This window comes from Podarcis bocagei (assembly GCF_964188305.1).
Source record: "Podarcis bocagei genome assembly, chromosome: 6".
Lineage (NCBI taxonomy): Eukaryota > Metazoa > Chordata > Lepidosauria > Squamata > Lacertidae > Podarcis > Podarcis bocagei.
Window position 1 is genome coordinate 70,631,614 of NC_138130.1, and position 19,920 is coordinate 70,651,533.

Below are 19,920 nucleotides of genomic sequence, written 5' to 3' on the forward strand. Positions count from 1 at the left end.
GCTACAATATTTAAACTAAAAATGAATTATGAGCAATACTCAAGAAATCCTCCTTTTGAATGTTGAGTAAAGTTTCCAAAATGAAAACTGTATTTCAACATTTTTTTTCTTTTGTCAATGTAGATATGAACATTTTACCTCCTGCGTCACTCAGGTATTGGGTCTCCTTCATGGAAGGGATTCTGATTCTTCAGCAAAGGTACTTTACAGCTAAATACCTTTGTAGTGATACGCCTTAACAGAATCCAGATACTCAGCATTCTTACATCCATCCTTAACTTTAAGTAAATGCCTTGAAATATGGTGAAATACACTAATGTTGATACCTACATATTTTGGGCAGCTCGGCTTGTATGGATCATGTTGTGCTTACTATTTCAGTAAGATTAAACTTTACTTACAAGCCAAGTAAGCCACAACGTTATATGAATGAGTGTGTGCATTCAAATAAAACAGTTTGCAGATTGTGTAGAAAGTTACATCCTCATGTCAGGAAAATGTGTGTGTTTGAACTGTGGCTGTGAGGTTTATGCTCTGTGCGGTTCCTTCGTATTTTGTGAACACTATTTCCACCATGCTTTTGTATAAGATCTCCCTGATACAGTCGCTGACTGACCGTAGGTCTGTGGAAAACCACAAACTTTACATGCCCTGACATCTCCTTTTAAAGTATCCCTGAGGGCAGAAGCGAGAGAACTGTAAACATTTGGCATTTGCAGGCTGAATGCATCAGTGGTGTGTTTCCGGTATAATACAGACTTGTATATAGGAGGTCAGATTTTTGGCACGTCCTTTACAGCTGTAACATGGGTAAAACAAGCAGTTTATTTGTGTGTCGAAACTTTCCATTACTGTAATCTGAAAGATAGTCATTTCTGCTTAGGTGTTGGAGTTGCTACTTTCCTTCTGTTCGGTAACGGAACTCCGTCACATCTTGCGTCAGGCAATATTGGAGCCAAATAAGGCAAGCTGTGGAAGCACAAGACTTGCAACTCGATCTAAGCCTTCAGAGCCATCTGTCCTCTTAGTACATTGGTCAAACCAACCTCTGGAAGCATCTGAAAACTGCTCAGCTCTTGCATTGGAGCTGTTCAGGGAGATATTTGAGGTACTGACTTCTTTTACAATTGGCTTCAAATGTCTTCTCAGCGAGCCAGTCCATTCAATGTGAAAATGAGGCACTTGCTCCAGCCTCATAGCTGTGCCACACACATCCCAACAAGAAACAACTTGCGTCACTTTTAACCTTGTCATTTGGTAATATCGTTAAGCCCTTAGCTAGTTTTGTTGCTGGTAACTGTATATGAAAATAGCAAATGAAGCCAATGCAAAAATAGTTCTTATATTTTATAAACAATATCCCAAAAGGTTCATATTTAACTTTTTTTAAAAAAAATACATGTTGCATTTTGGCCACTCCCATTAGGTTATTGCTAGCCATGTGCATGTTTTTGCAAATCAACTTTAATGGAAATTTGGGGTAAACTACCTCTATCTAGTGTTTGAGGGGGCAGTCTTTACACCTGGTGTTCTGTAAGTATATTTGCCTCATCTTGGCTCAGGTTGTTTTCATGAGTAGCCAGGTTAGGACTCCTGCATCAGCCCAGTACCCAGATCACTTCCTTAATAAGCAAGTGAAGTCTGATGTTTCTCCCCACGGGGTGGAAAGGAACAGTATGGAAGAATTGTTTTTAAAGGAAGAGGGAAAAGATGTACATGGATCCTCCAACCTTTCTTTTCCCTTGATCTTAAGCCTCTGCTTAACAAGGCTTATGCGTCTTGTAATAAAATGTCTGCCACCTATAGCTTCTGCAAGTTCTTAAGCTTACAGTATAAAGACCAACAGTAGTGCACTTGCCACTGCAAAATATTGTAGTTAAGTTTCATCAGATTGGACTGGAATATGTTTCAGAATCTATCTTCTGTGATAAAAAAACTAATCATGGGAATGGTATGTTTCATGGACCTTGAGATGAAGACTGAGTGGTTTTGGACTTAGAAAGCAGATTTGAGGAGGGGGTAGTATATATTATTTATCAGTTACCTGGGTGCCAACAAGCATGTCATTCTTCTGCTGCAGGATGTTATTGATACAGGCTGCAGTGCTGCAGCTGAGCGCTTTGTGGATCTTCTTCTTCCTGTTCTTCTTGACCATATTCATTTGCCGGACCATGTCTTAGAAGACCTGTTGGCAAAGAAGAAGTGTGAAAGAATGATTGGGGCTGTTGATGTCTTGAGAAATATCCTTGATCCACGTTCTTTTTTTTAATCATGAGCTTACCATGAAACTATACTCAGTAGTCTGTAAAATAGATGAATGCATTTGATTTAAATAATACTTTAAACCCAAGACTTTGGGTAAACAGGCAAACTATAGAAAAGGTTGCTCTTAAAATACTTCAGGATAAAATATGGTGTCTGTGCATTATATTTTGTAACTGGAATACAATGTAACGGTTAAAAGGGACTTTAGAAAGGTGATACATGTTTGAACAGTGTTTGTTAAAGACTGCTTTACAGTTTACACAACAGATTCATTTTCTGCAAAAACTAGCATTTGTCATGACAAACATAAGTGTGAAGAGTCATGTGTCTAAATATGTGAAGGGAATGGTCGGAAATCAAACAGTTGCACTTCTTGAATATGTATTCTCTGTGTTTACGCATTTTCCTTTCATGCACTGGGTTTTTATTATAGGAAGTGTACATCCAGAAAAGTATGGACCAAAAAGTGCCCTGAATTTCATGTGTTCATTAATGATTATATGATCAGAGTTTTTCTGGCATTTAGACAGAAATCAAGATCGATTAGACTAGCTTAGAGCTGCAAATTTCTCTTTGGCTTATTTATTTATTTTTAAATACATAGAGTTATCCAGTCTCTAAATTGCTGAAAAGTAATTAAGGAATAGCATCAGCCCTTACGAACACTACTTGGAGACTCGTAGTAAAGTACAAATGTTCTCCTGCTAAATATTTCCTTCTGTAAAAAAAAAAAAATCATCTTTCATGAGTCAGATTTATCCTTAACAGAACCTACCGCTTTGTGCAGATGATACGCTAAAAATGCATGTTACTAAGGCTCTAACAGCCAACAAATGTACATCTTTAATTGAATACCACTTTACATGCAGTGGGATTGACTTTGGCTTTGGGACAAAGGTAATGGACTCTGAACTGAGGTAAGCACCTTTTGTTTTAAAACCCCTGGACCAATCCTTTAGGTTCAGTCTTCTTAAGGATACACTTACATTATCTTTCTTTAGGGGAAAAATAGCCCAAACATATAGATTTTGTTCATTTACAACACCAAGCCACGTGTAAGCTACAACAAGCTTGAGCAAAGCCTCAGGTTCATGCAGTTCGCTTCCCCTTTTGCCCCTCCTGCGGTCAAGTTCTGCAACTTTTAGTTTCACTTTCTGCAAATATTGACTGCTCATGTCCTACAATCAGCAGTCCATGTTTTAAAACAAACTGTAATCAGTTTCAAAAGGAACCGGTTTCAAACCCTGGGTTATGTCGCTGGCTTTTAAAAACCACTAATTTAGTAAAATACAACCAGCCAGGATCCACTGAAAGTAAAATAAACACTGCAGAAGGCCTGGCTGCATGAGAGGGAAAGTGAGCATGCCCGGTGGCTTAACATTGACTGTTGTTGAGCCCTAGCAGTTGGCAAGATATCCTTGAAATTGAAGGCTTTCGTTTTAATTACAATATTCTGAAGTTTCTATTTATATGGATATGCATTTGAAAGGAATAAAGGTGTTCAAGTTTTCCATTTATACATAATTTTAAACAGGCAAATAGGGTGGGGTGGGGAATGTTGTAAGCATCATCACAGTAATACTGTGTCACAGCAGGCCTCTTTCAATTAAGAAAAGAACTCCAAGACATCTCGGTATGCAAGGCAGATTGACTATTACATATGCAACGTTTGATTTAACCTCCAAGGGCAAAAGCTATGTAAATGAAAGACCCAGTGTCAGAGCAAAGAGCAGTGTAAGATATAAATAGCTGGTTCAAAGTTTCTTCACAAAAGAAAATCTGTTACTTGTTTTGTTTTGTTTTTTTGCATTTCAGTTTTAAAAACAAACAAAAGTAGTTTTATTAAGTGTGTGTGTGTGTGTGTGTGTGTGTGTATATATATATATTATTGTTACAAAATTGTACACACACAAATCATAAAGCATGACATGACTAAGAAAAAATGGGTCACGGTGGGCTGGAGGAGATACGAAACATTTTACAGTACATAATAATGAGGTGATAACAGTAAACCAGTGAAATAAACTTGGAGAACACAGAGTAATAGAACTGAGCTAATGAGAACTGCCTGCTTATCTATGCCATATTGCAAAATACGTTGTATTTCTTGTCTGTGTGCTGTTTCATTTGTATACAATAAGCCCACAGTTTACGCAGGGATTACCTTCCAGCAATCATGCCTAAAGCCAAAATCTCATATAGTCAAAACACATTGGGTTCAGTGGCAGGTGGGATTGCCAGAGCCTTTTTCCTGGATACCCACCCCCTTTTAATTTTTTGCCAAGCACATAAAGCTGAATGTGTCCGAGTTAAATGTGAGTAAGCTTACTGTATTTAATAAAATCACACAATACAGTATGGAAATAATCTTGCTTTTTTCTCTCCTTTTGGCACTATTAATTTTTGCAACAGCTTGCCCATTATGGCTGTTTTCCAGACTATATTATACCAGTGATCAATATTCATTAATTGCAAGGATCCCCAAGTTCTGGCTATAACTTTTCTAGCTGCTGTTAATAAATTTGTTCTTGATTCCTTGCTTCCTACTTGGTCCAGATGTGAAGTATATAAATTAAGTAAGGCTTTACTGGGATTGTCTGAGCTGTAATCTGAGATATCTCTTTTGAAACTTCTAAAATTGTTCTATTTGTGAACATTCCCACCACATATGTTAGTATGTACCTATAATTTGGCATCCTCTCCAACATAACAGAGAATGATTGGATCCTTTTACTGGATGTCATCAATTCTACCATATGGCTAAGTTGGCTTGCTTCATAGGTGGTTTTAATAATTCTAATCATTTTTTTATTTGTCAAGTGGGCAGAACTCTGCAGTGTAGCCAATCACAATGGGGCTCACTGTCAGTGTTGATCAATGAGCCCCACTTGCAAAGGAATAATCTGAAGCTCTTAAAGCTTCTAATTGTTCCTTTGAAGACATGTCCTTATCTGCCCCATATCAGATGTCAGGTTTGGGGTAGGTGGCTGCAGTGTGTAGATGTGACATGCTAGTCATTGCTGGAATTTATGGTGTACCGTAACCTCTTTTAATTATCACCTTTTTTCAGCAAGCTTGCTGCTGATGTAATCTTAAAAACACTGGATCTTATGAGCAAGCTTAAGCAGCTGGTTTCTAACATGGAAGTCAACTTTTACAAAGTTCTTCAGGTAAGGTTTATTTGATCATTTATATGCCTGTTAAGATAGACAGTGTACATGATTATGCTCATTCTGTTGTAGTGACTAACAGCATCTTCAGACAACATACTAGCTGCCATTCTTCAAATACTTACCTTTTCCATCATAGCCAGACTGCAATTTAATCATACCTTTTTAAGAAGTACATGGCAGTGTTTTGAATCCAAAGGTGCCTTGTATGCATAGAAATGGCCTCTACCTCTAAACTCTCCCAATTCCTTGCTTTCATCCGTCCTGTTCTAAAGGATCACTTAACCTTTAGAAGCTTTTGTGGGTGCAAAAGGGGAGTGGCCAGGAAATCCCCACTGTATAAGTGGAGTTTTGCTCACACTTCCCTTGATTCAACATAATTGTTCCAATTTAATTTTAGTGCAGTTTCATTTTTAGAAGAGTATTACCTATAGCATGGGGTATGTTTTTATTTATTCTTTCTTTCTTTCTTTCTTTCTTTCTTTCTTTCTTTCTTTCTTTCATTCATTCATTCATAGATTTCAGGGCAGTTTACAACATAAAAATACAAGATATAAACACAAGGTATATAATAAAACCAAGGACAAAAAAATCCCACAAACCAATAACCCCCTCCCACAGAAACATTTTAAAGGGTCTAGGGTGTTAATCATCCAAAGGCCTGGTTGCAGAGTGTAGTTGTACAGTGGCAGCATTTGAGATTTTCCAATAGAATTTAGCAGATCTGATTACTTTCCACATCTTCTGCTTCAACTCAAAATATCCCAGAGGAGGCATTAAAGGTTGAAAGAAAGAATGCTTCATTAAGAATGCAACAGATAAAGTGAACGTGTTTATCACTTGTTTTTCCTTCTTGTGTAATATATTTGTCTAGCTGCTTAAAATAATTGCTTATCTGCACTCACAAGTGGTTTGTGTCTAGGACCAACGTTTGGTTACACCTTTGGCTTTTGCTTTAACATCAGACCACAGAGAGCAAGTGCAGGCAGGACTTAGAATTCTGTTTGAAGCAGCACCATTGCCAGATTTTCCTGCCATAGAGTGAGTTTCTTATTCTTCATATTTTTAAAAATTGTCTTGTGTTAAAAGTTTACTCTGGGCTTTTGTTGTCAGTTCTTGATCCTGCTTCATTAAAAAGCTGTTTATATTTTATTTGCAATTCCTTCCTGCTGATTTAATCTTATATGTGTTTTTCATATAGGCTTGGTGAAAGTATTGCGGCCAATAACTCTTACAGACAACAGGAAGCAGAGCACGCATCTAAAAGGAACCACATGCAAGCATCCATTACCTGTGTTAACCCAATGAAATGTTCTGCTGCTTGTGCTCCAAATGACGATGTTGCAACTTTCAACATTCAGGACCTGATACAGAAACTCCAGTCTAGCCTGGAGGTTAATGGCTTTAAGATACAGCTTTTGAATAAAAGCAGCTTTGTCCTGGCATATGTAAAATGCGAAGCAGTCTGCTCCAATCAGATTTTTCAGGCTTCTGAAGTCTGACTAGTTTCTATAGAAAGCTTTGCACAAAGGCATGATAGAGACAGTACAAGCCCAAACTGTTACAAAGCAGTAGGTTCCATATGGGATCCGAACCCACAATGATGAGGGATTAGGCCAAGCTCCACTGAACTCAAGAAAGCCTATTGGCAAGTAGATTAAGTACATAACATGTAACAGGACACTTCTGAACAGAAGCGTTCTAGATAGAGTAACTTGAAAAGAATGTGCTTTCTGTAGCAGCCATCAGTATGTCACAAACTAAAAATTAAATTCTGTGGTCGGTATTCACCTAATTACTCCCAGCAGCAGAAGCCCTGCACAAAGACTTTGACTTTTGCAACAAGGCTTCCCCCCTCCCCCAAATTGGCCTTGGTGGTGGGGCATTAGGAGAACACCTGGAACAATGCAGAGAGGGAGGAGAGGGAATTTTTTCCCATTAGGCAAGCTGAATTGCTTGCACAAAGCAAATGTTCATCATAGTGTGACTGAATTCTACCATAATTTTGTTTGAAGCGAAAATTGCTTAAGATCATGGAGAATTAGTTGAATGAAATGTCAGTATATTTATATTCTGATCAATCAAAAGTTTATTGTAGTAACTAAAGGCCATAACAATCCCAACCACCACAATTTGCCACACTGAAAATTATAGCATACGGTATACAATAATTACATAAAATAAGTGATCAATGATTTGAAGAAAGGCAGTCAGAATTTATTTTAAAAGTCTGTTAGCTTATACCTAGCTTAACTTCTGTTAGACCTCTGAATCTCCTGCACGACTTATTGCAATACTGTCTAGCCCTCTCTCTTGCAGCCAGAGCATAAAGCACAAATATATTTATATGGATTATATATAAATCCTTTAACAATTTATATTACTGTTTTGTTAATACAGGAATGATAACCAATGTTATCTGCCAATATAGTAGTCATTTTGTGTTGCTTTTGTTGAGCTTTTCATTTGTCCAAGTAGGAAAGATTCTGCCATAGCTTATGCTATTAACATTTTCCACAGGTGAAAGAATCAGCCACTGATGTAAGGGTGTCTGACATAATGGATGTGTATGAGCAGAAACTGTCTGCATTAGCAGTGAGTACATGTTTAATATGCACAATTTTTCATCTGATTGCTTTGTCCATACCTGTATTTCAATTTACTTTTGCTTCTGGTTTTTCTTTTAGTCCAAAGAAACTAGATTGCAAGACCTTTTGGAAGCAAAGGCTTTAGCACTTGCTCAAGCTGATAGACTTATTGCCCAGTACCGTTGCCAGAGAGCTCAAGCTGAGTCAGAGGTATGTAAAACAAACATTTGCACAAGAATTAATTTGCTGTCTGCTCATAGCTGCCACTGCAAGCTTGTTGTACATCAGTATGCCTTGTTTTTGAAAACTAGGTTATACTTACTTGGGGGGTGGGGGTGGAATCAATACTGATATTAAATTTTTGCATAACTGCAATCCTTTTGCAGTCCACAATACTTGATGTTTCTAAAGCCTTAAAATTTTAACATTTATCCAGTTTAAGAATAGATTGGTGCCCTTCGGAAGTTATTGATGGAATGTAGATTTCTCATTGACCAGATAGTGTTCCTTAAGTGAGCTATGGAATGGAGCAGCAAACATAACCCACTAGTGAAATACATTCTCCTTGTCTTTCCAAAAGGCTAGAACACTTGCTTCGATGTTGAAGGAAACTGAACGAAAAAATGAAGAACTTGAGTCCTTGTTGAAAGCACAGCAAGTAGAATCTGAACGGGCACAGAGTGATATTGAACAACTCTTTGAACACAATAGGAAGCTACAGACAATAGCAGAGGAACATGAGATACTGAAAAGATCTTCCATTGACCTTCTTCAAAAGTAAGATGTTAAGCTACCATGAAAAATGTGTGAAGAAATGAGTCTTTGAAGCAAAACAACAACAACCCCACAACCTTATGCACTTGATGATTATACAAATATGCATATTTTCCAAAATTGATATCTGTGAGGCTTGCAAAAGCTGTATTGGTTGTTGTAGGGATGGAGGTGGGCATCTGGTAGATGCCAAACCAAAATCACAGTATCCAACAGTAGGAATTCAGGGCATGGGTTTCAGAGCACACAACATGGGATCAAGTCTGGTGCACAGTCAGTCTTGGGGGGACGGGACACTTTCCCTTTAGGTAAGGGGCTTGGTGTTTATAACCACTTCTTATTCTAGAAACAGCAGGTAATGCCTATGAGCCATGACCTGTGGTTTTGAGAATTTAGGCCTTAGTTGTAAGACATGAATGTGATTTTTGATGTAAGACTTCACACGTATGGATAGAAGTTTATCTCATAAGATTAGATTATTCAGATTGATCTATATATTCAGGGCAGCTTGCAGAATTAGGTGGCAACGGTTGATCTCAGCTAGGACTTATTTTGGTAATTCCTGTCCTTGCTTGCTTGCATGCAACTGTCTCATAGGGAACTATGATGAAATGGAGCCACCGAGAGAAACAAGAGAGCGATATCAGCATAGAAGCATGGGGGGGGGGGGAATACTAGGAAGGTGCAAATTCTTCTCCACACCAAACAGCCCAGGAAGGCTAAGTTTTCCCAGCAGTGTCTGAATGCAAAGTGTCAGTTTGAAAATGGTAATGGAAAATTTGAGGTGTGGGATGAAATATCCAGGCTGCCCAGAGCACAGGAAAAAGAGCGCTTCTAATAGGAGGTGAGACTATGTTGCAACATCTTGTTGCAGCTTCCACCTCTATAGAACTGGCATCTCAAATTAGGTTCTGCAGTCTTTAGCCCTCTTCAGATATGTAGAGGGCCAGGGACATGGATTCCAGCTCTGCTTCTCCACTGCTGACCTTCACACAAAGGTTGGAGTGGAGGGTGAAATGAGGTGCACATGGAGATGTTGAAGGTGGGGCTGGCATACATATATATATCTGACTCCTACACATTTTTTGTCCTTGGCTGGTCAGGCTGAACACCTGAACAGGACTTGTCGAAAGCAGGTTTGTGTGTTGACACTTGGGCAGAAAATAAGCTAGTCCTTGGTGATGAATTTGAAATTAATTTCACTGGGGACAAATGTAAGGTTAGGAAGGAATATGTAAGCAATGAGAATCAGATACACAAGTAAAGGATGGGGGAGGGGGGAACACCTGGCTTGACAGCAGCACATAAAGGATCTAGGGGTTAGCAGACCACAGGCTTAACACATGTCAACAGTGTGATACAGCAGCAAGAAGCCTATGACAATTCTAGACTGCATCAACAGAAGTAGAGTGTCCAGATCAAAGGAATAATAGTACTACTCTACAGTGGTACCCTGCAAGACGAACGCCTCGCGAGACGAAAAACTCGCAAAACGAAAGGTTTTTCCGTTTTCGAGTTGCCTCGCAAGACGAATTTCCCTATGGGCTTGCTTCGCAAAACGAAGCTTGCCCCCGGGGACAGCGGGTCTTCTCTTTTGAAGCAAGGGGCCGTGGGGAGATAGCGATCTCCCTGCAGCCCCTTGCTGCGAAAGACGTCGGGGGGAAGCGGGGAAGAAGCGCTTCGCTTCCCGCTGCCCCCGGACCTCTTCTGAAGCAAGGGGTTGCGGGGAGATAGCGATCTCCCTGCAGCCCCTTGCTGCAAAAGACCGGGGGAAGCGGGGAAGCGAAGCGCTTCGCTTCCCGCTGCTCCCGGACCTCTTCTGAAGCAAGGGGTTGCGGGGAGATAGCGATCTCCCTGCAGCCCCTTGCTGCAAAAGACCGGGGGAAGCGGGGAAGCGAAGCGCTTCGCTTCTCGCTGCTCCCGGACCTCTTCTGAAGCAAGGGGCTGGGGGGAGATAGCGATCTCCCTGCAGCCCCTTGCTGCAAAAGACGTCGGGGGGAAGCGGGGAAGAAGCGCTTCGCTTCCCGCTGCCCCCGGACCTCTTCTGAAGCAAGGGGTTGCGGGGAGATAGTGATCTCCCCGCAGCCCCTTGCTGCAAAAGACGTCCGGGGGAAGCGGGGAAGCGAAGCGCTTCGCTTCCCGCTGCTCCCAGGACCTCTTCTGAAGGCTGGCGGGGGGCAAAAGTCTTTGTCCCCCCTGCCTGCCTTCCCAGGGGCTTTTAAATCGCCCCGGACAGCGGAGAAGTCCTCCGCTGTCCGGGGGGATTTTAAAATGCCGCCCGCCAGCATTTTAAGATCGCCCGGACAGCGGAGAAGTCCTCCGCTGTCCCAGGGTTTTTTAAAATGCTGGGGGTGGGAAGAAAAGCCCTTGTCCCCCCCCCCAGCCTTCAGAAGAGGTCCGGGGACAGACTGTCCCCGGACCTGGTCTGAAGGCGGTTTCCCTAGGAACGCATTAATTGATTTTCAATGCATTCCTATGGGAAACCGTGCATCGCAAGACGAAAAAACCGCAAGACGAAGAGACTTGCGGAACGAATTAATTTCGTCTTGCGAGGCACCACTGTATTCTGCTTTGGTCAGACCCTATCTGGAGTACTGTGTTCACTTCTGGGCACCATACTTTAAAAGGGACATTGGTAAGCTGAAACCTGTGCAAAAGAGGGTGCCCACAATGATCAAGAGTCTGGAAACCAGGCCTTAACAGTTAAGGGAGTTGGGCATGTTTAGCCTGGAGAAGAGAAACTGAGAGGTGATATGATAGCCATCTTCAAATATCTGAAGGGCTGTCACATGGAAGATAGAGCAAGTTTGCTTTCTGCTGCTCCAGAGGGCGGGATCTGAACCAGTGCTTTCAAATTGCCAGAAATAAGATTCTGACTGAACATTAATAAGAACTTTCCTTCACTGGAGGCTTTTAATCAGAGGTTGGTTGGATGGCCATCTGTTAGGGGTTCTTTAGCTGTGTGTTACAATTAAGTGTTTTAAATTTGTTGTTAGCCTCCCTGAGCCCAGTTTTCTGAACCGGGAAGGCCAAGTTATAAATAAAAAATTATTCTTATTCTTGCATTGCAGAGGGTTGAACTAGATGACCCTTCCAATTCTACAATTCTATGATTTTTTCCTACTGTGCAAGGTTTCTTATTGCTATATCTGCATGGAAAATTAGCAGTAGTTCCCTAGGCCATGAACTGCATTTTAGTATAACTGCAAAAAGAAGTCCTGATCACAGATTTCAAATGTTTGAACTCTGTGATCATGATTCAGTATAAGCCCTCTTTTAAGGCTTGTACTGAAAGTTGCACATCACACCTGTCAACACACCTGTGAGCAAGTCCAGTAATTTTGAAAGTAGGAACTTTGACACGTTACTAGAACACATTTAGGAAAAGCGCTTCAAATTAATTATGTTTAATAATAATATTTTTCTCTTTTTAGGCATGAAACCATTGAAAAACAATATAACGACCTGCAGCTAATGTGTAATTCTCTGAACAAACAACTTGAGACCATTAAAAGGCAGAACGAATCTCTCAAGCAACAGAACGACAAGTAAGTTCAGTTCTTACCTTAAGTTAAAAGGATGCTATGTTTCAATGAAAACCTTCATTTTTAATCAAAACTGCTTTAAGTGGGGTTTTTTTTTTAACATACTTGGAAATATTCTGAAGTGTATTATGATTTGTTTGCAGTTTTTCAAAGGGTTTGTATGCTGCCTTTCCATGCACAGAACAATCATGAAGATGATAATCAAGCAGGTTCATATAGTTGTGTAGTAAAAGTGAAACTATTGTTTATGGCTTTTGTGGGTTTGGGGTTTTTTTAATTTAATTAAGCTTAATCTCTGGTGTAATTCATTGCAGATCATTTTGAATCTGTGTCAACTGCACAACTTGAAGTTGTTTGACACTTCTGACCAAGACTTTCAACTTCTCACTTCACCCATTTCCCACATTCACAAAAGCTTTCAAAACTGTGGAAGGGCAAGAATGTTTCATTTTCCTTCTGACTATATTTATATATGAATAGTAAAAATTAATGCAGCTCTTCCAACAAACTCAACAATGCAAGATCGTCCAGTTAGTTGCCTTTAGAACTACATAAAATAAAATGATTTGGCTCCTGAGTACTGCGAACTGAAGGAAACTTGCAAACTGGGACATTCCTGTCCGCTCCTTGTCACCACCCTCTGAAGTCTTTCTGGGGGCCCCTCCTGAACAGCGTGGAATGGAGTATTGGGGGGGGGGGAGGGAGATGGTTGAGCGTGGTTCACCATGGAAAGCTAGCATACAAACAAAATTGTTGATGATGGTTTGGGTCTACTTCAGCATTAAAGATACAATTATGCTGGAAATCAGAATAGTACATTGCAGGCATCCCCCCACTTGTTTGCTACTATGTATACACGTGGCACTGGGAAAAAGTTAAAAGAATTAAATTCAAGCCCAGAAATGGCTGGAGACAGTTGGAAAGTTCTTGTGGCTTTCAAGGAGACCCTTCTGTGAGCGTCAAGAAGAGACTGGAAGCATAGCTGTTGCATGCAGCAGCAGCTTTCTCACATGTCTTCCAGCCAGTCCCAGAGCTTCGATTCCAGTTGTGGATCTTTTTGGTACAGTACAGTGGTACCTTGGGTTAAGAACTTAATTCGTTCTGGAGGGCCGTTCTTAATCTGAAACTGTTCTTAACCTGAAGACCACTTTAGCTAATGGGGCCTGCCGCTGCACAATTTCTGTTCTCATCCTGAAGCAAAGTTCTTAACCCGCAGTACTATTTCTGGGTTAGCGGAGTCTGTAACCTGAAGCGTCTGTAACCCGAGGTACCACTGTATTTTTTTATTTTGGGAGAGTAGTATTTTGGAGAGAAAGCGGCTGAGAGGGCATTTAGAGGGTACTTCCTTACTTATGTGATTTTCACTTATGCACATGGGTCACTCGAACGTAAACCCCGGAACGTAACCCACTTTGGGGATTATGTGTAAGAGTTTCGTAAAGAGGATGCAGGGTGAAAATCAGGTATACCTTCACCTCTCCATTCTAAGGCAGCAAATTCACATTGTTTCATCTCTCTATCTGATAAATTATATATATTTCCTGGCTCCTGTCCAAACAAATGAGAATTGAAACCATGTGTTCATATAGGTATCTCAGAATTAGACTCATTTAACATTTTCTTAAATGATTATTGGGTGGGAAATGCCAGTTGACGTTCATGGTGGTGATGGGTAGGAGAATGCCTTGTTCTTGTTTTCAGTTAAATAGAGAGATAAGATCTGTGGTTATCTTGTGTGAGTTTCAAATACATAGCGTTTGAATGTTAAGTAACCTATATATTAAATCAATCTACAGGGATGTTGTAAGTACAATTAAATTAAAAATAGTATCTCCCCTGTTTTCACATAGGAAGTTCTAATGCTCGGTATGTTGTTTGCAAATGTCTGTGGTGGGTGTTTTGTTTTGTTTGTACTTTACTTTATTTATGTCCCTTTTCTGCAATCGACAATATGGAGGAATACTATTTGGCTTACAATAGCTACGGAAATAATGAAATGCAGGAAGAAATAAAGTTGAAAAATTCATTTGACTTTCTTAGCCAATCACACTGAATGATAGGCAAATGTTGCTGTAATATGACACTAATGATAAGGGGAGCGATTTTCTCATGTTTCTTCCATTGGAAGATCTTTAATGTTTGTATCCTTCAATTTTTCAGAACTGTCAGTCAGTTGCTAGAAACAGAAGAGCATAGAAAAGAATTGCACAAACATTTGCAAGAGAAAGATGGGAAAATATCAAGTAAGTTAGTTCTGACTTCTATATTAGCTTCATCAGGCGTCTGGCTTTATAGAGAAAACCTGGAACATGTTTTTCTCCAGCTATGCTACATTTGAACCATCTTTAAATACACAGACCTACCTCTTATTTCAATAGATTGGGTGATCCTATCATTTTTGCTTTGGAGTTTGCAATTACAACTCCGTAGCACTATGATACTATTACTTTACCCAATTTCCTTTGCTCGCTCTGGGATTTACTGATGTTTGAAGAACAGCATGTTCTCTCATTTAGACCCAGATTCAAACTCTCAAAATAAACCACCAAATATGCAAGTGTAGCATGCCTCTAATGGCTCGTGGGTATTTTCTGCTGCTACTTTGGGAAACTCCCATTAATCATCACAGTCACCTTATTGATGCACAGTCACAAGCACAGGTTTGTACAGATGTCACAACTACTTTCTTCATTTGGCCTGAGAACAGTATGTCCCTGCTCGCAGTCTACGAAACAGCAGTAACCATTGTGGTGGTTGTTTACTGGTCATAAGGTGGTCATGTTGTAGCTACAGTAACCTGTTAGGTGCAAGCAGCTTCCATTGTGTGTTCAGAGTAAATTATGTTTGTTTAAAAAAGCACAGGTGACACATTTTTATTTTTAAAAAGCTAAATATACTTTAATGGGGGAAAGCTCTGTGTTACCCCTTTGAACTCAATTGTCTCAACTGAAAGATGTATATCTGCTTAGGCAGTCAATCAAACTCTGGAGCACAAAATATTAGCATTTGCTCAGTAGATGGCACTGTGGTGTAATTCTTTCAGTGGTCGCTTTAGAGAAGTTTTGTAAATTGGCAAAAAGAAAAATCCAAACTTATTTCTTTCACAAATTCTTCAAAAGATTTGCAACAGAAGGTAAAGATTCAGGAAGAAAAACTTAAAGCCAGGCAGAAGGAAAAATCAGATATGGAGGAGACTGTAGACATCCTTAGAAAGGAATTGAGTAAAACGGAACAAGCAAGAAAAGAATTGAGCATTAAGGTAAGCTTTCTGCTGGAGTTTGTCATTTTAGAAAAATTCTAATGGTATCAAGGAATTAGTTACTAAAGTTGCAAAGAAATATTTCTGTCTAAGTGGAGTAGGTGGTGGCTGCAATGCTGTTTTTGCTTACCTGGGAGTAAACCTCATTGGACTCAATAAGACAAGCTTCTGCATAGTCATATGTAGGATGGGAAGGATTGAGGTGTTGGGAAACTGGTGGGGCAGAAGTTGTGGATTACCATTCCCATCATCTCTGACCATTGGCTATGCTGGTTGAGGCTGATGGGTCATTTTATCACTGACCCTTCTGTACAGAGCAATGGTGTTTCCAATTCTGAACCCATAGTGTAAAGATAATACAGTGGTGCCTCGCAAGACGAAAAGAATCCGTTCTGTGATTCTCTTCGCCTAGCGTTTTTTTTCGTCTTGCGAAGCAAGCCCATTGAAGGATTAGCGCTATTAGAGGCTTTTAGAGGCTTTTAGCGGCTTATCTGCTGATCGGATCAGCTGATAAGCAGATTAGCGCTATTAGCGGCTTATCTGCTGATCGGATCAGCTGATAAGCAGATTAGCGCTATTAGTGGCTTATCTGCTGATCGGATCAGCTGATAAGTGGCTTAGCGCTATTAGCGGCTTATCTGCTGATCGGATCAGCTGATAAGCGGCTTAGCGCTATTAGCGGCTTTTAGCGGCTTATCTGCTGATCGGATCAGCTGATAAGCGGCTTAGCGACTTAGAAAAAGGGGGGGGGGAACCAGCAGGAACTCGCAAGACATTGTCGTCTTGTGAAGCAATCCCATAGCCCATAGGAGATTCGTTTTGCGAAGCACCTCCAAAACGGAAAACTCTTTCGTCTAGCGAGTTTTCCGTCTTGCGAGGCGTTCACTGTAAGGCTTTACTATTCTTGTAGTGGGGAGGGACAGTAATACAGCCTGTAGTTTAACATATTCTAGTAAATCTTCCTCAACTTGCTGGCCAATGAATCGCCAAAACCTTCTGTCTCGCAGATTGTGTTCCCTGCTATGTACATTCTGTCCCTCTCCTACCAAGTCCACTGCATACTCTGCTTTCTGAACTCTCCCTTTCCTGTTCATGGCATTGTACACCCTTGTGTATCCCCTTTTGTGGTCTCTCTTTGTGATCCACTGACAGATAGATAGGCACACCTTGTCAGCATCTTCTGACAGTCAGTTTTGTCACTAGTTCTGGTCACATGAGGCACGTCTCGTGTCCTCCAGCTTTTCCCTCATCTCGTGTGGAATCAGCTGAGTATGGTGATTTTTCTGACCAGCAATTTATTGTTTGCCCTGGACTTGCAGCCACCAGCTGTGCTACCAGACTCTTTCTGAAGCATCACACTGTTCTCTCTGCACTGTGATTCATAAATTATTTCCTACTTCCATCATGCAACAGTCTCTAGGGCAGTTGTTACCCCAAAATATAATTAGCATGAACTATGGTTTCCAAAACCTGATCTCAAAGCTTGGTTTGATTCCAGTTTTCTGGCCAGTCAGAAACCCATGGATTGTCCATTTAGATACCAAACCAATAAAGTTTCCTTAACTGTTCTTTGTTGTGATTCACCCAATTTACTAGATGGCAAATATGTATTTTGGAGAAATATGATTGAATAGTATCTTAATATATGACTTTAGGCATCTTCCTTGGAAGTTCAGAAGTCACAACTGGAAGGACGACTGGAAGAAAAGGAAGCTTTGGTCAAAGTCCAGCAGGAAGAGCTAAACAAACATTCTCATATGATAGCAATGATACATAGCTTAAGTGGTGGCAAACTAAATGCAGAAGCTGTGAATCTCAGTTTATAGAATTTGGTTATCTGGTGCTGCGTTTCACAGGCCAACCAAAACTTAATGCAAGCCTCAAGTATTGTTACATATAGAAAAAAAGAAAAAAAACTTTTTACTGGATGCAAGCCAACTTCTGCTCATGTTGACACTAATGTCCGCATAGCAATCAGCTGCTGTGGGGGGCCTGATTTTGAAATAAATTATTTGAGATAATTTTGATACACATACTGTCACTGATAATAAGAGTTGGGTTAGGGTAGGTGATGTTGCACTTTTAGGCAAATTTCCAAGTATGAATTTTAGTCTGTTTTAAAACCCGTGTATATAAAACCTAATTGACTAACATACACACCCAGAGATTAGAAGGAAAATGTGTAAAACCTTGAAAGTATACTATGATTTAGGTGTTTAAAGTAATGCATAGATTTTAAATTACTACAATGTATTAAATGAATTGTGAAAACAGAAATGTCTTAGCCCTGTTAGCATGTGGCTCCAAAATTCTGTACTATTAATTTATAGTTTCTAGGAATTAGTAAATATGTGAGTATATATATTAAGCTTTGTTTTATTTTCCAGTGTTAAATGTTAGTTCCACTCACTTTCAATTCTTTAGATTTCTGAAAATATTTGTCATTTTTATCTAGAGATCACGCTTGGTTGCTGTTAATTTTTCTTCATATAATTCCTCTCTACACTTCAGAATATTTATATAGCTATATTTTGCTACATTTAGAAAAAGAGCTTATATATTTTCAAACACTGCCTGAATATTTTTAAATATAGCCATATTTTGCTACATTTAGAAAAAAAGTTTACATTTTCAAGCACCGCCTGAGTATTTTAAAAGTAATTAACTTTAATGGGAATACAGTATACATTTTATATTTAACTTAGGATGTGAAGGCACAGGCATGTATTTTGCTAAAATATACTACATTGTATGTCCCTTATGTATTTTAATAAAAGAACCAATGATATTCGGAGACATTTAAATTCTCAAACTCCATTTGTACTAATGCCACTTAATGTACAGTGATAGTTAGCCAAAAATGTCAGCAAATACATCTAAACTTTAAGCTCCTGTGTATTAATCTTCCGCTTAACCATGTAGCCTTAATGTCATCAATTGCATTTCTGAAAACTGCATCTATTGTCTTCATCTCCATAGTGGCTTTTGTCATTTTAATAAAATATTTATTATAGGCTTATATTTGTCCTTTTGTAATATTGTTTTAAATGTTGTGTTTTGTCTCTGGGAAGGGAAATAAAAAATTATTTGGATTCTTGGGTTTGTGAGTGTTTAATATATAAAGCACAAATGTTTTGTTTACACAGGCATGATTGGATGATATGAAATTATCACCTCACTTTCTCTTAAGCTACACTTGTTATGTGCTGATGATAAAATAAGCTTCCTTTTTTAAAGAATAAGAGCAGCTGTTCTCTACGATCATTGAGGCACTTCTCACAAGAAGCATTTGAGGTGATAAATCTGTCTCTGGACTGTACTTTAGACGGGTGAGAGCAAACCTGATATTTCCCACTAATAAAGGAGTTCCCTGAGCACTCCTGCAAATCTTTTCGATGTACAAATCTGTACATGGAAAACTAAATGTCTAGGGGGAAAGGTTCTAGCCTAGCCATCTCCCTGACCAAAATTCAGCCATGAGTTCTCATGCAGTTCCGTGGAAATTGATTTACTACTTCATAGGCTGTTTGGGAGAATAAGCATGAGAGAGATCAGAAACAGGTTTAAACAATTTTGCATTTGGAGAAACATGGATTATTTTGCAGGAAATAGAACTAAAGAATTTGTGTGAATATATATTTCTGGAGGAGAATAAGAAGAGGCCAGCACACAAGCACATGGGAATCATAACTTGATTTTAAAGTAAATATTTATTGTGTTCAAAAGTCACAAAATTTGCAGTCAAGCAGAGCTTTTTAAAAGTTGCTTTCTCAGTTTCAATTCCAATAATCAGTAGAGGGGTTGACAAGTGAAAAATAATTTGTGAGTGAAATACATTTATAGTTCATCGGTACAAATTTGGCATAATCCAAATAAGTCTCATGGTCTAATTGTTGGACTAGGGCAGGGATGCCAACTTGAATCTGGGGGCCAGGTAAGCCCCTCCCTGCGTAATCGAACAACTTACTTTCCTGCTCTTTCAATGCGTCTACCCATTCAAATGCCAGACTTGGCAGTTTTCATCCGAATTTGGTTTATCAGAACTCATAAATGCTGAAGGAAACTTCATTGCTTTTTAATGCTCGAATACAACTGCAGATGAATTACATCTTTCCCCCAAATGCTCTCCTAATGATCCCCAAGCACTCTACACCCTTTGGCACTAGCTAGAAGCATCTGTCCTCAGGGCATGTGTCAGTTAAGATGCAGCTCTCTACTTGATGGTTAGAAGGGTGAGAGCTTTTTTGACAAGTGACTGTAAATAGCTGGAGCCAGGCTGATCTCTTCTCTATCAGAACTTGACAATTACATAGGAGAAG

The 19,920-nt window shown here is 39.6% G+C and overlaps 1 protein-coding gene across 1 annotated transcript in view; it reads left to right on the forward strand.

The window, feature by feature from the left end:
* CIP2A (cellular inhibitor of PP2A) overlaps positions 1-18,693 on the forward strand; it is a 32,749-nt gene extending 14,056 nt beyond the window's left edge. The window contains exons 8-21 of the mRNA XM_081198963.1: positions 124-199; positions 884-1,108; positions 2,081-2,240; positions 3,041-3,182; positions 5,336-5,435; positions 6,358-6,476; positions 6,637-6,829; positions 7,956-8,030; positions 8,123-8,233; positions 8,604-8,800; positions 12,232-12,345; positions 14,503-14,585; positions 15,462-15,601; positions 17,257-18,693. Of these exons, the coding sequence (XP_081055089.1) occupies positions 124-199; positions 884-1,108; positions 2,081-2,240; positions 3,041-3,182; positions 5,336-5,435; positions 6,358-6,476; positions 6,637-6,829; positions 7,956-8,030; positions 8,123-8,233; positions 8,604-8,800; positions 12,232-12,345; positions 14,503-14,585; positions 15,462-15,601; positions 17,257-17,427 (1,906 nt within the window). The 3' untranslated portion in view covers positions 17,428-18,693. The remainder of the gene's footprint in view (positions 1-123; positions 200-883; positions 1,109-2,080; positions 2,241-3,040; positions 3,183-5,335; positions 5,436-6,357; positions 6,477-6,636; positions 6,830-7,955; positions 8,031-8,122; positions 8,234-8,603; positions 8,801-12,231; positions 12,346-14,502; positions 14,586-15,461; positions 15,602-17,256) is intronic.
* Positions 18,694-19,920: the final 1,227 nt, after the last annotated feature.